Source organism: Tenebrio molitor, chromosome 3 (assembly GCF_963966145.1).
Source record: "Tenebrio molitor chromosome 3, icTenMoli1.1, whole genome shotgun sequence".
In the NCBI taxonomy this organism is placed as follows: domain Eukaryota; kingdom Metazoa; phylum Arthropoda; class Insecta; order Coleoptera; family Tenebrionidae; genus Tenebrio; species Tenebrio molitor.
In genome coordinates this window covers 1,901,192-1,920,515 of record NC_091048.1, presented here as the reverse complement: position 1 = coordinate 1,920,515, position 19,324 = coordinate 1,901,192, and the positions used below count along the sequence as shown (strand labels likewise).

At 33.0% G+C, this 19,324-nt stretch overlaps 2 protein-coding genes across 3 annotated transcripts; both read left to right on the top strand.

Annotated features, from left to right (window-relative positions):
* Positions 1-1,841: 1,841 nt before the first annotated feature.
* On the top strand, positions 1,842-17,222 carry LOC138125644 (luciferin sulfotransferase-like). Its single transcript, XM_069041075.1, has 6 exons — positions 1,842-2,167; positions 2,218-2,313; positions 2,691-2,844; positions 2,894-2,966; positions 3,055-3,077; positions 11,900-17,222. Exons 2-6 carry the CDS (start codon positions 2,300-2,302, stop codon positions 12,215-12,217), a joined length of 582 nt encoding a protein of 193 aa, XP_068897176.1. The 5' UTR covers positions 1,842-2,167; positions 2,218-2,299; the 3' UTR covers positions 12,218-17,222.
* On the top strand, positions 16,078-19,253 carry LOC138125277 (luciferin sulfotransferase-like). Of its 2 annotated transcripts, XR_011157393.1 has the most exons (6): positions 16,913-17,075; positions 17,126-17,222; positions 17,522-17,675; positions 17,725-17,845; positions 17,898-18,334; positions 18,399-19,253. XR_011157393.1 is itself a non-coding variant. In XM_069040521.1 (5 exons), exons 1-5 carry the CDS (start codon positions 16,913-16,915, stop codon positions 18,275-18,277), a joined length of 915 nt encoding a protein of 304 aa, XP_068896622.1. In that variant the 5' UTR covers positions 16,078-16,912; the 3' UTR covers positions 18,278-18,390. The 2 variants fall into 2 exon arrangements, 1 of the variants encoding a protein (XP_068896622.1); XM_069040521.1 differs by lacking the exon at positions 18,399-19,253 and having other exon boundaries at positions 16,078-17,075; positions 17,898-18,390.
* Positions 19,254-19,324: the final 71 nt, after the last annotated feature.

Genomic DNA, 19,324 nt, shown 5'->3' with positions numbered 1-19,324 from the left:
AAACCCTAAATAAACCGAACAAAGACCCTACTTAAAGAAATTTATTGTCATATTGTGCCTGTCAATCACTAGAGGGTCTCCGACAAATATTTTGAGTACTACCCCAGGTAATTTTTTTCTCCGAGGCCGGCTGTTGATTGACAGGTACAATATCACAATAAATTTCTTTAAGTAGGGTCTTTGTTCGGTTTATTTATGACTTAAGCCAAAATTCTTTAGGAAGATAAAAATACTATACAGTCCGGTCTTTTAAGAATTTTTGATATTGACAATTGTTTATTAAAACGAATGGACTTTACATAAAATTGTAATGGTTATAGTAATTTTTTTTAATTTAATTTTGTTAATAAGAATTATTAAAAATTTAATAAAAAACCTAAAGAATCCATTGGTTATCAAAATTAATCATGTGCAAATTATTTTATTCTTATGTTTTTATGTCAAGGACAAGAAATGATGAATCACCATTTTTTTGAACTAACTTTTTTCGCTGTTGAAGATAAAGAAATACATATTTATGAAACATTGCAAATATTTGTTGATAAGCACTAATCATTATCTTTTGCGAGCAGCCAGTCAAAACGTGGTTCGTGACATTGAAAATAATTACGCCTTGAAACAATTTATTAATTTTTGAGTGACAAAAGGCGAACGAATGCGCTCAGAGCAACTTCATATATTTCCAAATCGTCATGATAATTCCTTTAAAAGAATTTTTCTTTGTTGTAATTTATTTTGCAAAACGCTCAGTTTTTATAAAACATCCACGTCGGAGTTTGTTCATAAAACATTAGGGATTACAGACAATAAAGATATCAAGTAAAATAATTTTGGCGGCCACCCAGACAAACACGGATCAGACTCGACATTGCTTAACTTCCCTGAATGAACGGTGATAGTGCTTTCACCACTGTCAAGTGCTTGTCAATGGCTGAAATTCAAATTTTATGAAAGAAAAAGGTGAAAAATATCACAGAAAAGCTTATGAACTAATGCATTTACATTTTTATAAACTTATTTTTTGCTTTAATTTTTTTCCGAAAATAGTAATTTATAAATAATAATAACATGAGTAGTCAAAGTTATGTCGATTATCTCTGTGTTGCTCTCATGAGTGTCTCCCACGCTTGAATTTCACAAACGTGGGAGACAGGAGTGAGAACTCCATAAAAATAATCTACTTAGACAGAAAAGTTGTTCCTTTTGACGAGTTCTATTACCAGTTAAAATTAACACAAATATTTCAGAAACACCCTGTATATTAAGATTGGTCTTTGACCGACAGCTTTCACTAGTGATGAATAATAAATCGGCAAATTTTGTTCTGATTGGACAAGAAATGACGAATAGCGCATTTTTATTGGAGAATTTTTGTCACATGTGAATAGTCTGTCGAAATATTCTTTGGACATGGCAAACTGTTCAAGCATTTCCTCTCAAGAAAATTGTTGACAATTTGACATGCACCGCTTACGTTGTTTTGGCAAAATGGGAAGCCATGATTTATTTTTTAACGTTGGACATACTGTTTGATTTCCGTCACTAAAATGCCTGACACGTGAATCTATCAAAATGAACATAACATGTTGCTAAATTTCCCGCGATATCTGAGTATTCTTATGTTGCAAACTAGTAAAACTGACAACAATGCACTAGACATTGACGCTATTTGTAACCTCAAAGATAACCTAATTCAACAGCCGGCTATAATACCAAATTAAATGCAAAATTTCCGTGGCCTCCTGCTATGTCAAAACAACGTGAATGCATTTTACTTTACAAAATTGCAGTTATGATTATTTCTGTTTCCATGCAATAAATTTAACTGTATTTTTGCATTGGCCTCGTAGGCTATCACTCATTTCGCAAACATTTAGTCAAGTGACGGTACTTGTTATGCACAAATAACGATTAATGAATAATGAACAACTTCTTATCATTTATCGAGTATAAAGGAAACAGGTTAAATGGTAGGCACCGTGGTTAGAAAAACTTCTTTAAAAAGAAATTAGTCTTCATGAAAATAGTGACAGTGACGGTAAATTTCCATTAAATTTAACCATTATTGATGGTTTTACACTTCCAAAGGGGTGCGAAGAAATGAAGAAGCAATACAATTTGGAATTTAGTGAAGAAGATGTATGGATTTGCAGTTTTCCAAGATCTGGTTGTAATTTATTAGTTGTATTTTATTTAATATTTATGTTGTCAATTAAGGCTCATCATGGATGCAGGAAATGGTCTGGATGATTGTCAACGACTTTGATTTCAAAGGAGCAGAAACTCCGATTCATGAACGATGTCTTTTTTGGAGTAAGCAACCTAAATAAGATTATACTTTTTTTTTGGATATATTTTTTTATTTGCGCCATTACATTGATTTCTGTTCTTTAATTTTCGAATCTCGTTCTTAATTTAATGGACTTGTTTTTGCTGAACTGTACTAGTACCTTAGCATTTATTACTGCACTTTGACTCTATTGAGAAAATTATATATTCATTTCTTTCTTGGCATTTATCTTTAGTTTTCAATCAGTTTAACAAAATTTTGCTCTTTTCAACCCCACTTGATTTTATACATTTTTCTCTTTTCTAATTACGCATTTGTAGTTTACTTTCCAAAATTTAAAACCAAAGTAAAGTTGTATTTTTTTGTGTACACTCATTTCTTTATGATATCTATGATGCAGAAAAGCAACGCTCCAAATATATCATTTCTCGAGAATCAATCCAATTGAAAACATACAAAATCGGAAAGAATTAAAAAATCCACTTGTTTTCAAAACTCATCTTCCTTTCACGCTGCTACCTAAGCAAATCAGCAGTGGAGAGAAAAAACCAAAGGTAAATTTTAAAAAATTCTTCACATCAAAGCTATTATTTTTTCCTTTAGATAATTTACGTAGCACGCGATGTCAAAGACACGTGCGTCTCTTACTATCATTACGGTAAATTTGTTTGGAATTGTTTTTAAGAGGAAAAGGTAATTATAATTACTGTTTTGCAACAAAGTTACTAATTGATAATTGAAGCTCCATACTCACCGTATTGCAGGGGCGGCTTCTCTGGGTAGGCAGGTGAGGCAGTGCCTCACCAAATACTTTACTAACCAAAATCTTTTTTAATAGATAATTTTTATTTTTTTTTATTATAATAGTTATTTTTATATTAAGTGCGCGGAGAGAGTGTTTTTTGTGCATGAAAAGGTCTTTTACGCCGAGACGAAGGTCGAGGCAGTATAAGCCTTTGAATGCACAAAAACATCTTCGCCCACGAAATATAAACAATATTTTTTCTATAATTGATTCAAAAAATTGAAATTAAAAATTCAAATTTTTGAAGGAACTCTGAAGTTTCAATGCAGTGACCATGTTGCTAGGTAACTAATAAAAAACAGTGCGTGAAATGAAAAACAGAAATAGTCGTATGCGTGAAATTGCATTTCACACACTGTTTTGTATGGTTTCTATGGTTTCGATCTTACTAACAATGTAAAAAAAAGACACGTAAGAAAATGACCCACTTCATGCACAGATAACTATGCGTGAATTTCAATTTTTTGAATCTGTAGTATTATTAGAAGAATCCTTTTAATTCAATAAACTATTGACAGACTTTTTGTTTTTATTTTTTTTTTTATTCACAACTATTTTATAATATTCATTTGTTTTTATAACAACTGCTCACTAATTAATATCAAATATAAATTTAATATTACAACAGCCCCCCTTAAATTTATTTTTTCTTTATTCTATATTCTTAATGCCGGAATTTTCTAAGCAATAGTTATGTTTGAATTTTGATAAGGGCTTCGTTAAAAAATCGGCGACCATTTCGCTCGTTTGTATGTATTTAATTTCTATTTCTTTTCTTTGCAATATTTCTCGTATAAAATGATGCCTGATATCTATGTGCTTGGTTCTGGAATGTTGAATTGGGTTTTGTGCGAGGCTCCTTGCACCTTGATTATCGTTCATTATTTGAATTTGTTTATCTATATCCAACACCTCCTTTAAAAATCGTCGTAAATAGATGGCTTCTTTTGTTGCATCGGATAAAGCCATATATTCTGCTTCTGTACTTGAGAGTGCTACTGTTTGTTGCTTTCTTGCTTCCCAGCTGACAGAACAATTTGCAAAAATAAAAATATATCCTGTGTAAGATTTTCTGTCGTCAGGATTCGCTCCCCAGTCAGCATCTGCAAAACCAAATCTGCAAAACCAACTATATCTTCAACATTTTTTTCGTAAACTAATCCGTAGTCCCTGGTTCCTTTTAAATATCGTAGTACTCTTTTCGCAGCAATCCAGTGTTCCTTTCCAAGACACGTATTATATTGACTTAAACAGCTTACTGCATATGACATATCTGGCCTTGTTGAAACTGATAAATACATAAGGGAACCAATTAAATTCTGATATGGACACCTTGTCATCTCCTCTTTTTCTTTTTCCGTTTTTGGACACATTTCTTTTGACAGTTTAACATTTGGGTCCATGGGAGTTGAAACTTCTTTTGAATTTTCCATTCCAAAACGCTTCAATAAATCATCAACATATTTCTTCTGACTTTTCTTTACGTTAAATTCAATTCCCAAACAATATTTTATCTGTCCCATATCTTTCATCTGGAAAATTTTCGCAAGATTTTCTTTCAGATTATTAATTTCTTCCATGCTGTTAGACGCTATTATTATATCATCTACATACACTGCTATTAAAACCATGTTTTCTTCGTTTCCTCTTCTTGTTTTTCTCATATAGATGCATTTGTCTGTGCTGAGCGGTCTTAAGTTCAACTTCTGTAGGTTCTCATCTAATTTTTTGTACCATTGACGACCTGACTGCTTCAATGCATATAATGCCTTTTTCAATAAACAAACTTTGTTTTTGAACACGACTTCTGCTCCAATTTCATTTATTCCTTCAGGTAATTCCATGTAAATTTCCTCATCGATATCCCCATTCAGGTATGCTGTTACAAAATCCAACTGATGAACTATTAAATTGTATTGTGCTGCGATGGCCATCATTAGTCTTACAGAACATAATCTTGAAACAGGTGCAAAAGTTTCTTGGAAATCTATTCCTGGCAATTGGGCATAACCTTTTGCAACTAATCTTGCTTTTCGACGAGCGATCGTACCATCGGAATTAAATTTTGTTTTCAGAACCCATTTACAGCCTATTACTTTTCGATCACTTGGGCGATCAACTATTTCCCATGTTTTATTTTTCTTTAGAGAATTAAATTCATTTTTCATCGCTTCTCTCCATTCTTCGGATTCTTGTCGTAAGAATGCTTCTTTAATTGTTTTTGGATCTTCTTCAGTAATTTCATTTGTTCTTGAACCTTCTTTCTCTGTTATTTCTTCTTCACATGCTTGTACGTATAATTTCTTAGGTCTTCCTTTCTTTCCTGTATAAAGAAATCTTGGTCTTCCAGGTTTTCGCTTTTCTCTTGTTTCTACTTCTCTTCTTTCGTTGTAATTTTCTTGCAAGTTGTCTATTTCTGTTTGATCTTCTAATTGATTCTCATTATTACCAGCTTCACGTTCTGTTTCTTCATTTTCTGGTTGATTTTCTATTGATTCATTTTCATTTTCAAGTTTTCTATAATTGTTCACATATATTTCAACTTCTTTTTCTTTCTTCATAATATCTTCAGAAGTAAATTCTTCCTGCATCGGTTGTTCTTTTACTTCAAAATTATTTACAAATTTTACATCTCTTGTTGCATAAATTCTTTTAGAATCGGGGCACCACACTCGATACGCTCTTCTTTCTGTTGAATAACCCACGAAAATACATTTCTTACTTCTTGGATCAAATTTTCCTTTATTGGGAGTTTTATCTAACCTGTAACCTTTCGTTCCAAAAATTTGAAAGTGTTTCACGCTAAAATCCTTTCCCGTCCATAATTTGTGCGGTGTTTGTCCATTTATACTTCTAGATGGACATCTATTTCTTAAATAATTTGCTGTAGAAATTGCTTCTGCCCAAAATGAGGGCGACAATTGCGATTGTATCATCATACTTTTGCCATTTCTACTAAAGTGCGATTTCTTCGTTCTGCAACGCCATTTTGTTCTGGTGTATATGTCACCGTCATTTCATGTTTTATTCCATGTTTCTCCAAATAACTTTCAAATTCTTTACATAAATACTCAGTTCCATTATCCGATCGAAGACATTTTATTCTTGTTCCTAGCTGATTTTCAACCATTGCCTTGTATTTAAAAAATGCACTGGCAGCTTCACTTTTCTTCTTGATAAAGTAAATTTCGCACCAACCTGACCTATCATCTATAAACGTAATAAAATATCTTGATCCACCAATCGAGTTTACTCTCATTGGTCCACATATATCGGTGTGAATTAATTCCAATAATGTTTCCTTTTTATGTGATTCATTTCTTGAAAAAGATTTTCTAGTTTGTTTTGCTTTCAAACAAATTGAACAATTTATTAAATGTTCATTGCATCCAATATTCAAACCATAAACTTCGTTACTTCTTGCAAGTTCTTTTAATTGTTGTTCATTAATATGTCCAAATTTTTCATGCCACTCTTGTATTTTTGTTCTTGAATTGTTCATACTTGCAGCTGCTGTCTCTCCCTTTTTGTCTAGAATTTCGCGAACATAGTAAAGGTGATTTCTTTTTTGACCAATCATAATTTCTTTTCCATCTTTATCAAGGATGTAGACTTTGTTGTTTTCAAATATCACCGTTGAACCTTTATCTGTGATTTTTCCGACAGATAACAAATTTGAACGTAAATCAGGAACATACATGACATTATTCAAATTGACAGATCGTAAATTATTTTCATTTGACACTTTTATTTTCACATTTCCCGTTCCTCTTATTTTTGTGAAACTGTGATTTGCCAAATTTAGAACTTGATCATTTTGAGCGATATTTTGAAATTGATCTTTTGATGAACACATGTGGGAAGACGCTCCTGAGTCCACACGCCACCATTGGCTTTCTGATTTGGTTCTATTGATTTGAAGAACTGTTTCGGTAACTTCTGCCTTTTTCGAAATTTCATTTCTTGCTTTGGCTTTTGACCAACAATTTTCAGCTTTGTGTCCTATTTTCTTGCAATAATGACATTTGAATCTGAATGCTTCTTTGAAATTATTTTTTCTTAAATTTTCCTTTAATGATTTTGGTCCATCTTCTTTCTTATAACATTTTTTAATTAATAGAGCTCCCGGAGAATTTTGATTTTCTCTACTTTTTCTTGCTTCATATTCTTCCGTAAGCTTTATTTTCAGTGTTTCTGGCTTCGATAACTCATCACGAGATTCTATTGCGATCCGGAAATTTTCATATGAATCTGGAATGCTATACAGTAACAATATTGTTACGAGATCTCTACAATTTTTAGTTCCATTTCTTCTAATTTATCGATGATATTAAAGAAATTATTTAAGTGATTTTTCATCGTTTCTCCTTCATTCATTTTGGACATTATCAGTTGTTTTAACAACGTAGCTTTTCTTGCAGGACCTTTTGATTCATAAAGCTCCTTTAATTTTTTCCATATTCCATTTGAAGTTACGCAAATTTTTATTTGCCTTAGTTCATTGGGATTTATTGCTAATATTAAATCTGCTCTTGCCTTTTTGTCGTTTTCTTCCCAAATCGTATTTTCTTCATTATTTGGTTTTTCAATAGATCCATTTACATATCCCCACATTTCGTTCTTTACGAGAACTGCCTCCATCTGAAGTTTCCATGTATCATAATTTTCTTTTCCCAGTGGTTCAATTCTTATTACATTTCCACTCATCTTCTTCTATTAAATCTTCTTTCTTTTAATATTCTCCTGGGCCCATAACCCTTTGTAGTATTATTAGAAGAATCCTTTTAATTCAATAAACTATTGACAGACTTTTTGTTTTTATTTTTTTTTTATTCACAACTATTTTATAATATTCATTTGTTTTTATAACAACTGCTCACTAATTAATATCAAATATAAATTTAATATTACAACAGAATCAATTATAGAAAAAAATATTTTTATGTTTGTATACTTTTATTTTGTACCTACATTGAATTAATTATTATCGAAGAATAACTGTTGCATGTGTTAATTTGATTATGTATTTTGTATTTGGCGCGTTTTGCAGTCGGCGCCTTCGCTTCGCACTTTTACTCAGAACGTTTAGCGTACCGTAGAGGCACCGTAAAATTTGCCACTTAATTTTTCCGCCGTGTGGTTGGTAGAATAGAGCTATAAGAATCAGTAGTTTCCCTCACGGGACTGCGCAATGGGAAGACCGTTGCTATTTGCTATTTTATTTATTTATTTTCTCGGTTACTATTAAGCGCATTCTGACATGCGGCATATCGTTAGATCCAGAAAAATAATCTCTTTCAAAATAGGAATAAAAAAATGTACCAAGCTATTTGAAAAAATACTATCATCTGACCTTGAATGACTTTTTGAAAAAAAAGGCTCTGTTGTGCTTATAGAGTTTTTAAAGTGATTTATTCCAGTTTTTGTTTTATTTAAAATGGAGCCATAAATAACGGAGATATGACTTGCGGCGTTTTTTAGGACGTACCTGTATATAAAAATTGTTTAATTTATGTATTCCCTTATTCCCACTGATTCGCTTCAAGAAATATTAAATAATATTTGAATCCTCTAATGTCATTTTCATTTCCGGCCTTGTTTTAACTCTCACATCTACCCGTTGGCGTTGGTTTGGAATTGACTACGCCACTGGCACCTCGTGGGTGAGTTGCGCAGTGCAATTTGATGACAAAAAGATAAAAGGTGCCGCCGCCGAGTGAAACTACTGATTCTTATAGCTCTATACTGTGGTAGAATAAAGAACTGAATACCATCAACCCGTCATACACTGTTATTGGTTACTGCAAAGTGCAACTCGAGGCAATGCCTCTGTAGTTTTGTCATTTTCATTGTAATCGTAAAATTTTATTTTATAATATGATTATTGCGACTATGAGCGAATAACGGATACAATGGTTTTGTCGAAAAGATTGGGAGGCGGCGAGAGCGTGAATCATGCCCATGTTTACTTACGTTCCTTCAGCTCGACCTCGAACAGAAGTTGAAATTTAATGTTGTTGTTGTTAAACATTGCGGTTTAGTTAGGTTATGCAGGCTAGTGTGATGGTAAGTAGGTAAGTAGCAATTTAATACAAATGATCTTAATGGCAAGTCAAGAGGGCCTTTGCGACGTTAAAAGCACTCCGCTACGCGTCGTGCTCTTAAGCTCGATTTATAGATTGACGTCCGTACGTACGACGCAACCGCTGACGCTACCGCCGGGACATGAACCAGCGGAAACGAATTGGACCGTTTATAAATCGACGTATACGTTTTCCGTAAACGTCGTCCCGTAAGCGTACGCGAGAAAGTTGGCCATGTTTCAACTTTGGCGTCAACGTCTTGCGTCAGCAGTTCAATTCGACCAATCACAAGCCAGAAACTGCACACAACCGGACCTGCGTACTCACAAACAGAAGTTGACAGATGACAGAAGTGTTTTTTTTGGTCGTTGGTCGTGTTATAGGCGTTTTCCACCGTCTTGTCCTTCTTATGTTTGTTCCAGCAAAATGAGCTGCACCTAATCGACAATTATTCAGATCAAAGAAGGGGTTGAAACCTTGACCGTGTGTTGACAGGGATGGAAGTATTTCTGGTTGCGTATACCCGTTACAATTTAAATTTCGATTTTTTTTCTGAATCTCGGCCAAACAGGCAATAGCGCTGTATGTCTATTCTTCGTTATTGAAAACACCATTACGAAAGTAAAATTAATCTTTTAAGTCCTGAAGTAGTGACAGTTATTTGACGTTTATTAGCTGAGTTAGCAAAGATACGAAAAATCTGACACTGTCAAAGTCATAACCGCCCGTTATCTAAGTAATTGTTGATTGCACCGTATGAGCAAACTTGTAGCTGCTACGAGTAATAATAATTAATAAACAATAAATAACAAATTTGCGTCTTGGGCGGCCATCACTGATTTTTTGACTTTTGCGCTTGCGTACCGAATGCGACAGGCCAATTTATAAAATGGTCTGTCGTCGACTATGACACGTCAACGTCAGCGGTACCGTCAACGTTTGCGTCATACGTACGGACGTCAATCTATAAATCAAGCTTTAAACTCGTCGCGCTTGCTTTAAAGGCTTCCTTATAAACTTGTATCATAATATACTATTGCTTGATATTTCCTGGTGATTTTTTTATATAATAAATTAGAGTTTTATTTTAAATGTTATCTAATTTTTCATTTACTCAAACTGCAAGTGTTTCCCAATTTCAAAATATTTTCACAGATTCTCTTTTCAATTTTGATGAATAATATATTTTTTTGTTCGATACTGTCAGAATCTGAGAATTTTCTACTGTGTGAACGGATTTTGATAAATACCACAACTTGTCAAAAAGAAACGTCAAGTTAATTTTAAAAATTTTAAGCAATTTAGACCGTTTAAGGTGCTCGTCCAACAAAAAAACGTTGAATTAAACTCGTTCGTGTGTAAATTGGGCCTTTTTTGGCACTCGTGGGCCATGTCATACAATGTGGTGATGGGTTATGATATTTTCGACCGTTTTACAATGGTGCATTTTCCATTGCGTCAAAGAATGTCATCGACGACCAAAATTTATTGCTAACATAAAATTACAATAACTATAATATGTAATTCTCCTTTTATTGGCGTTGCATATGTGAATGTAAATTAAGTAGAAATGTATTTTTTTTTTTTCGGCAGTGTAAATTGGTCGCTTTACGGTCAGCGATCCATTTATACATTTTTCGCTGGTATAAAAATGAACATTGGGACAAAGTGAGACTGGTGTTGGTGAATTTCCAATAGAATTTACCAGCTTTGATTGTTTTATCCCTCCGAGTAAATATGAAGAACTGAAGGAGCAAATCAAAAATTTGGAAATTAGTGAACGAGATGTTTGGATTTGCAGCTTTCCAAGATCTGGTAATCAATCAATCAATCAGGTGTTAGTTATTTATGTTGAAAATTATCAATAAAGGTTCAACGTGGACGCGGGAAATGGTTTGGATGATTGTCAACGACTGTGATTCCAAAGGAGCCCAAATTCCGATTGATGAACGATGTCTGTTTCTGGAGTAAGTAGTTATAAAGTAATTCAAATTATATTGCTGATTTTTTCTAGAGAAAATATTTTGGTCATTGCGCAAAAACCAATGGCGTCATTTAAAGAAGTTGTACGTCACAGGATAGCATTTTTTAAAATAAAATCGATCTATCCGAGCGATTTACAAAAAACATCACATAACGCTAATATGAATTTTGTTCCAAACTTTATGTTCACACTGTACATAAATTAAAATGTTCGGACTGTTTAACAGATTTGCTTTATCTTTATTGAGTGTAACCCTAGCCATATCCTTGTCTTACAGACATTCTCTCGTTCCCTCTTCTGCGCATTTCATGTGCCAAGCTGTTTTTGTCAAGCTGTACGTATTTTGTACAGATATTTTTTCATTCACGCAGAAAAAAGGGGTTCCGTGTCCATGATTCATTGAGTACCAATCCGATAGACCAGATAATGAATCGAAAAGATGACAAAAAATCATTGGTTATCAAAAGTCATTTGCCTTTCAAATTACTACCGAAGGAAATCACTAGTGAAGCGAAAAAGCCAAAAGTAAATGAATACACTTTTCTTACATCAAAAAAATTACTTATATCTTTTCTTCAGATGATCCACGTAGCCACGCAATGTCAAAGACACTTGCGTATCTTACTATCATTACCTTAACTTTCTTTTCAATCGTAAAAGTGAATTCAGTGAGTTCTGTGAAATGTTTTTAGGAGGAAAAGGTAACTATAATCATTGTTTTGCAACCAAGTCAATAATCGATAATTGAAGTTACATATTCACCCTATTGGAATCACGTTTTGCCATTCTGGCAGATGAGACATAATCCAAACGTTCTATTTTTGCGATATGAAGAGATGAAGAGCGACTTAGGTGGAGTTACAAGAAGAGTGTCACAATTTTTGCAAAAAACTCTGACCGATGAGCAAATCGAAGTGTTGGTTCATCATCTCGATTTCGAATCATTGAAGAACAATCCAGCTGTGAATTACACACCAGAACATGAACGTTTGGGCAAATTGCGTCCGAAAAGCAAGATTATCAGGAAAGGAACAGAAGACAGAAATTATAAGTAATGTCCATTCAAAAATCAAAAAAACACCAACTTCGCAGTTTCCTCGATAATTACTATCGGCAACGCTGTTTAGAGTAAAATTTGGTGATAATTGTAATTTTGAGGTTAAGTGTTTATTAAATGTCTAAATTTAACTTATTACATAACATTTTTAATTTACAATGCAAAAATTTCCGATAATGCGAAATCTGGAAAAGTGCCCCGAATGCTTGCAGCGTTTCCACGTTGAATGGCAAGGGAAATCCTCTCAAAAAGGAATTTCTTAGATTTTGAATCCCCTGATTCCGCGATAAGTCGGTCTCCGATGACATTAATGTCTTGTTATTCTGGGCATGTTTAAGTAAAAATAATAAGAATCAATAAATAAATGAAACATGCTGCTAACAAAACAATATGAACGCAATTCAAAGTAATTGAATTTTATTTTGAATCAAATAAATGTCAAAATTTATAGTTACCAACATACGAGTAGTATGAAAAAATATCTACCTTGGGTTTTTAAATTTTACCAATCTAAAGCAACAGGTGGTGGTTTTTTGATTTTTGAATGGACTTTATATGTTGTTCACGTTGAGTTGACAATTTCAAGGTCAAATAATTTTATTTTTTGTCTCTGTAATTATGCTTTGTAAATAGTGACATGCAGGTAAACACCGTTCACGTTGGATTAAGCATTGCGAAATCGCATTATGTTGGTTAGCTGCATGACACTATTTAAAATATTAAATAATTTGACCTTGAAATGTTCAACTCAACGTGAACAAGGTTTATCTAAGCTGATTAAGGACGATTTTGTAATGATGGTGGAGGTTAATGAAAAGTTGAGCTTTTTTTAAGGACATTAAACCAATTGACCAAATTTATTGGGTTAGGCTCATATGTTGAGAAATAAAATTCTTTGGATTTTCCTAGCTTTTTCTTCCCCGACACGGACAGCCACCCTTATAACATCTGCTAGAAGATTTCTGTTCTAGATTTTATTTAGATCACTAACTACCTAGTTTGCCCAAGCTAAGAAAAAAATGAAGATTTTAAAGTGCGTGGCATGGCGATGAACACTCGTCGTTGAACTCAATATACACACTGGACCCTCTTATATGACTTGAGCGGCGGCATCGCTGTGGACGAACCCGTCTATATAACCCTGGTCCGACCGTCCGTTCTCGTCTTTAAGAGAAGTCTCCCGCCGGTGGGACACTGTCAAAGTCGAGTGCTTTCAGAGGATGGAACTGTAGTAGCATTCGCTTCCTATGAGTCCACAGGTGTAGATGTGGAAAAACCTCTCAAAAAAAACCGTCATCCAACTACAGTCCGGCCAGGGATTTGAACCCCGAACCTCCCTAATTTAAATCAGTGACGCCTCTCATGCGGCTACATCGCTCTGTGAGCTTGGTGCTTTTCGACGCACAATTGAAGTGTGAATCTGCAAAGGTGTTGGAGGCGTGTTTCTTGTTGATAATACAGGGAGTTCTCCAAAACTGTTGTCTAGTCAATCAAATGCACAACTTGTAACAATTTAATTAACTGATACAACTATGATGATGGTGCACACGTAAGTGAATAAGATTTCCTCTTAAAATTTTTGTAACTGTGTGTTTGTTGTTGTGTCCACAATTCTTCAGATTGTCTTCTGCAACTGTTTTGAATAAGTTTTCTTCTAAACTCTTCTGGTAATAGACTTCACAACACGAGACGCTATGCCACATCAGTGTTATCAAGTGACAAGAGTCTTTTTTAATTACAGAAAAAAAATATAAGTGATATTGATTTTAATAGTTATTTATTTAACGTGTTCGTGTGTAACTTGGGCTTTTTTTTTTGTATGAGTGGGCCAGATTAAAACGCGAGAGAAATGAGAAGTGAAGGAAATAAGATTTTCTTTGATTGAATTTTTCGGCTTCAGTTTTTCATAGGAAACACTTTTTGAACATTCCTATAGTATCAATCTCTTCCTCTTCGTCAAATTAAAATAAACCAATTAGTTTTTTCTTTTTATAGAAGTGACAAACACTGTAAGAGCAGACAGCATAAAGCCACAATATGGGCTTTTTTTAATAAAGGTTTCAGATGTATCAAACTCGTTCCAGCGTGAACATAAGAGGAAGCGAGTAGTTTAGCCAACACAATAATAATATAAAAGAGCTATACACGCTCAGAGCAACACAGAGAACAGTATATAGAAACCAAGTACATACAGTAAAAGTGACAACAGCACTACAATAGTAGTGTGTAAAATTACAATAATTATAATTAGTTCTGCTTTTATGCGCTAAAGTGCACTTTATTTTAGTAATGGCCTCGTAAACCTTATTAGACAAATATAAATAAATCTTAACTTTTATTTTATCTAATCATTTTATTAGATTTTTTTTTTCATTTTCATTTTATTTTATTTTTCCTCTGCTTTTCTTTTCTTCTTTTATTTTGTTCTCTTAAACTTTTCTTTGTTGGTACTGCGATCAATTTTTATACATTTCTATGCATTGACCCACTTTTTACAGTTGTGTCCACAATATAATTTTTATACTATGTACCTACTCTATTTCGTTATTCTTTTATTCCTTCCAAATATACACTTTTCAAATCTATTCATTACATTTACCGTAAATTACAGATTTAGAATCTACATAAAATTATAATATTGTGATTTTTTAAATTTAATTTTTTTAATAATAATTATCAAAAATTTAATAAGAATTATATTACATATTCGAAAAAATCTAAAGAATTCATTGCTTATCAAAACTAATGTGTTAATTATTTTATTGTTATGTTTTTATGTCAAAGACAAGAAATGATGAATCACCATTTTTTTTGTACTTACTTTTTTTGCTGTTGAAGATAAAGATATACATATTTATGAAACTTTGCAAAAATTTGTTGATAAGCACTAGTCATTATTTTTTGCAACCAGCCAGTCAAAAAATGGTTCGTGGCATTGAAAATAATCACGCCTTGATTCAATAATTTTTGAATAACAAAAGACGAACGAATGCGCTCAGAGCAGCTCCAAGCTCTTTCTTATTTCAAGAATACGATTTATTATTAAAAATGGGCACGGCGTCGAGGCAGGATTTATGTATCATTGCGGATGATAATTCTTTTAAAAGAGTTTTTCTTTATTGTCGTTTATTTTGAAAAACTCTCAGTTTTTAAAAAACATCCACGTCGGAGTTTATTTATAAAACATTAGGCATTACAGACAATAAATATATCAAGTAATGAAACTTTTTTGGCGGCCACCCAGACAAACACGGATCAGACTCGACATTGCTTAACTTCACTGAATGAATGGTGATAGTGCTTTCACCAATGTCAAGTGCTTGTCAATGGGTGAAATTCAAATTTTGTGAAAGAAAAAGGTGAAAAATATCACAGAATAGCTTATGAACTAATGCATTTACTTTTTTATAAAATTATTTTTTTGTTTTAATTTTTTTCGGAAAAAAGTAATTTATAAATAATAATAACATGAGCAGTCCTTTGACTGCGAGACATTATTTTTGCGGTGCTCACGAATATCTCCCACGCATGAATTTCACAAAATTGGGAGACATGCGTGAGAGCTCCACAAAAATAATCTACTTAACGTTGACTAGGAATGGTATTTGAAAGACTATTCAGCGAACAAAATTTATAATGAAATTATTTTTCATCAATTATTAAGATATATTAAGATTGGTGTTTGACAGACGATGCACTTGTCAAAAAACGAGTAAATATTGTCGTTTTGGCACCACTAGTGAAAATAACCGATAGCTTTCACTAGCGATGAATAATAATCGGCAAATTTTGTTCTGATTGGACAAGAAATGAGAAATCGTGCATTTTTATTGGAGACTTTTTGTCACATGACATGTGAATAGTCGAAATATCCTTTGGACATGTCGAAATGTTCAAGCATTTCCTCTCGAGAAAATTGTTGACAATTTGACATGCACTTAAGATCATTGATAAACGTTGTTTTGGTATGATGGGAAGCCATGATTTACTTTTTAACGTTGGACACACTGTTTGATTTCCGTCACTAAAATGCCTGACATGCGGACCTATCAAAATGAACATAACATGTTACTGAATTTCCCGCGAAATCTGTTGCAGACTAGTAAAATTGACAACAATGCACTAGACATTGACGCTATTTGTAACCTCAAACATAACCTAATCCAACAGACAGCTTTACTACCAAATGAAATGCAAAATTTCCATGGCCTCCTGTTATGTCCAAACAATGTGAATGCATTTTACTTTACAAAATTTCACTTATGATTATTTCTGTTTTTATGCAATAAATTTAAATTTATTTTTTGTTCGACACTGTCAGAATTTGAGAATTTTCTCCTATGTGAACGGATTTTGATAAATGTCACAACTTGTCAAAACGAAACGTCAAGCTAATTTTAAAGGTTTTAAGCGATTTGGAGCCTTTAAGGGGCTCGTCGAACAAAAAAACGTTGTATTCAACTCGTTCGTGTGTAATTTGGGCCTTTTTTTTTGGCACGAGTGGGCCTTTAAACACACAAACTCGTCAGATAAACTACTATTTTGCATTGGCCTCATAGGTTACTACTCATTTCGCAAACATTTAGTCAAGTGACGTTACTTGTTAATGTTATGCATTGTTATCATTTACAGAGTATAAAAGAAACAGGTTACATAGTCGGCACCGTCGTTAGAAAATATTTTTTAGAAAGAAATGAGTTTTCATGAAAATAGTGACAGTGATGGTAAATTTCCATTAAATTTAACCATTATTGATGGTTTTACACTTCCAAAGGGGTGCGAAGAAATGAAGGAGCAATACGACAATTTGGAATTTAGTGAAGAAGATGTATGGATTTGCAGTTTTCCAAGATCTGGTTGTAATTTATTTGTTGTATTTTATTTAATATTTATGTTGTCAATTAAGGCTCAACATGGACGCAGGAAATGGTCTGGATGATTGTCAACGACTTTGATTTCAAAGGAGCAGAAACTCCGATTCATGAACGATGTCTTTTTTTGGAGTAAGCAACCAAAAAAAAAAAATTTTTTTTTATATATTTTTTTATTTGCGTCATTACATTGATTTCTGCTCTTTAATTTTAATGGACTTGTTTTTGCTGAACTGTACTAGTACCTTAGCATTTATTACTGCATTTTGACTCTAAATTTTAACAAAATTTTGCTCTTTTGAACCCCATTTATTTTATATATGTTTCTCTTTTCCAATTACGCTCTTGTAGTTTCCTTTTCAAAATTTAAAACCAAAGTAAAGTTGTATTTTTTTGTGTACACTCTTTTCCTTATGAAATCAATGATGCAGAAAAACAACGCTCCAAATATATAATTCCTCGAGAATCAATCCAATTGAAAACATACAAAATCGGAAAGATTTAAAAAATCCACTTGTTTTCAAAACTCATCTTCCTTTCACGCTGCTACCAAAGCAAATCAGCAGTGGAGAGAAAAAACCAAAGGTAAATTTAAAAAAATTCTTGGCATCAAAGCTATTATTTTTTCCTTTAGATAATTTACGTAGCACGCGATGTCAAAGACACGTGCGTCTCTTACTATCATTACGGTAAATTTGTTTGGGATTATAGAACTGACTTCAATGAGTACTGTGACGCGTTTTTAAGAGGAAAAGGTAATTATAATTACTGTTTTGCAACAAAGTTACTAATTGATAATAATTGAAGCTCCATATTCACCGTATTGGAATCACGTTTTGTCATACTGGCAGTTGAGACATAATCCAAACGTTCTGTTTTTGCGATATGAAGAGATGAAGAGCGACTTAGGTGGAGTTATAAGAAGAGTGTCTCAATTTCTTCAAAAAAATCTGACCGATGAGCAAATTAAAATATTAACTCATCATCTCGATTTCGAGTCAATGAAGAAGAATCCGGCTGTAAATTATGAAGCATTTTATGAATCTTTGCGCAAATTGCGTCCGGAAGGCAGATTTATCAGAAAGGGAATAGTTGGAGATCATAAGACAATTATGTCACTAGATATGCAAAAGAAATTTGACGATTGGATCGAGAGCAGCATCCAGGATACAGATTATTCGGTCTAAATTAATTTAAAAAATAATTATGGATGCACGGAAATTGTGAAGTACTAATTGGATTTGGTATAATAAATTTAAAAATGAATTAAAGTAACAATAATTTATAATTAAATGCCTTTCCCTCCAGAAACATCGGTACATTTATGGATAACAAGATTTTACAAATATGTGTAGCAAATCGCTTTGGTGTTGAAATTTTTGAGAAACATACTTGCCACTGCGGCTTTACAGTTTCAAATGATGGCCGTCACGGACTTAGCTGTGCTAAAAATAAGGGCAGATTTTCAAGACATTCAGATTTAAATCAAATTATCCAGCGAGCCTTAAGTTCTATCCACATTTCCTCCTCTCTTGAACCATGTGGCCTCTTGAGAGACGATGGTAAAAGACCTGATGGTGCTACACTCATTCCATGGAGTAAAGGTCAACGCCTAATATGGGATGTAACATGTGTTGACACTTTAGCTGATTCTTACATAAGAAAAACTTCCATAATTGCAGGATCAGCTGCCGAAGAAGCAAGTAAACGAAAACATGACAAATATAAAAATTTAAAGTCTGCAAATTATATTTTTAAAGCATTAGCTTTCGAAACGTTAGGTCCATGGAGTTTGGAATGTAAAAAAATTATCGATTTCATTGGTGCAAAACTTATGACTGAATCCGGAGATTCTAGAGCAAAATTTTTCTTCTACCAAAGAATCTCATTGGCAATTCAACGTGGAAATGCTGCAAGTATTTTAGGCACTCTGCCTTATGTAACTCCACTTGAAGAAGTCCATTGTTTATGATTTATATGTATACATTTAATTATTACTTGTTTATTAATGTGTATTGTTCTGTAAATAATTAATTTAATTACCTTGAAATACATTTTTGTTGCTTGATATTTCCTGGCGATTTTTTTATATAATAAATTAGAGTTTTATTTTAAATGTGACATAATTTTTCATTTATTCAAACTGCAAGTGTTTCCCAATTTCAAAATATTTTCCCTTTCCAATTTTGATTAATGATATTTTTCTTTTGGGTATGATTTTGTACTGGTCCTGC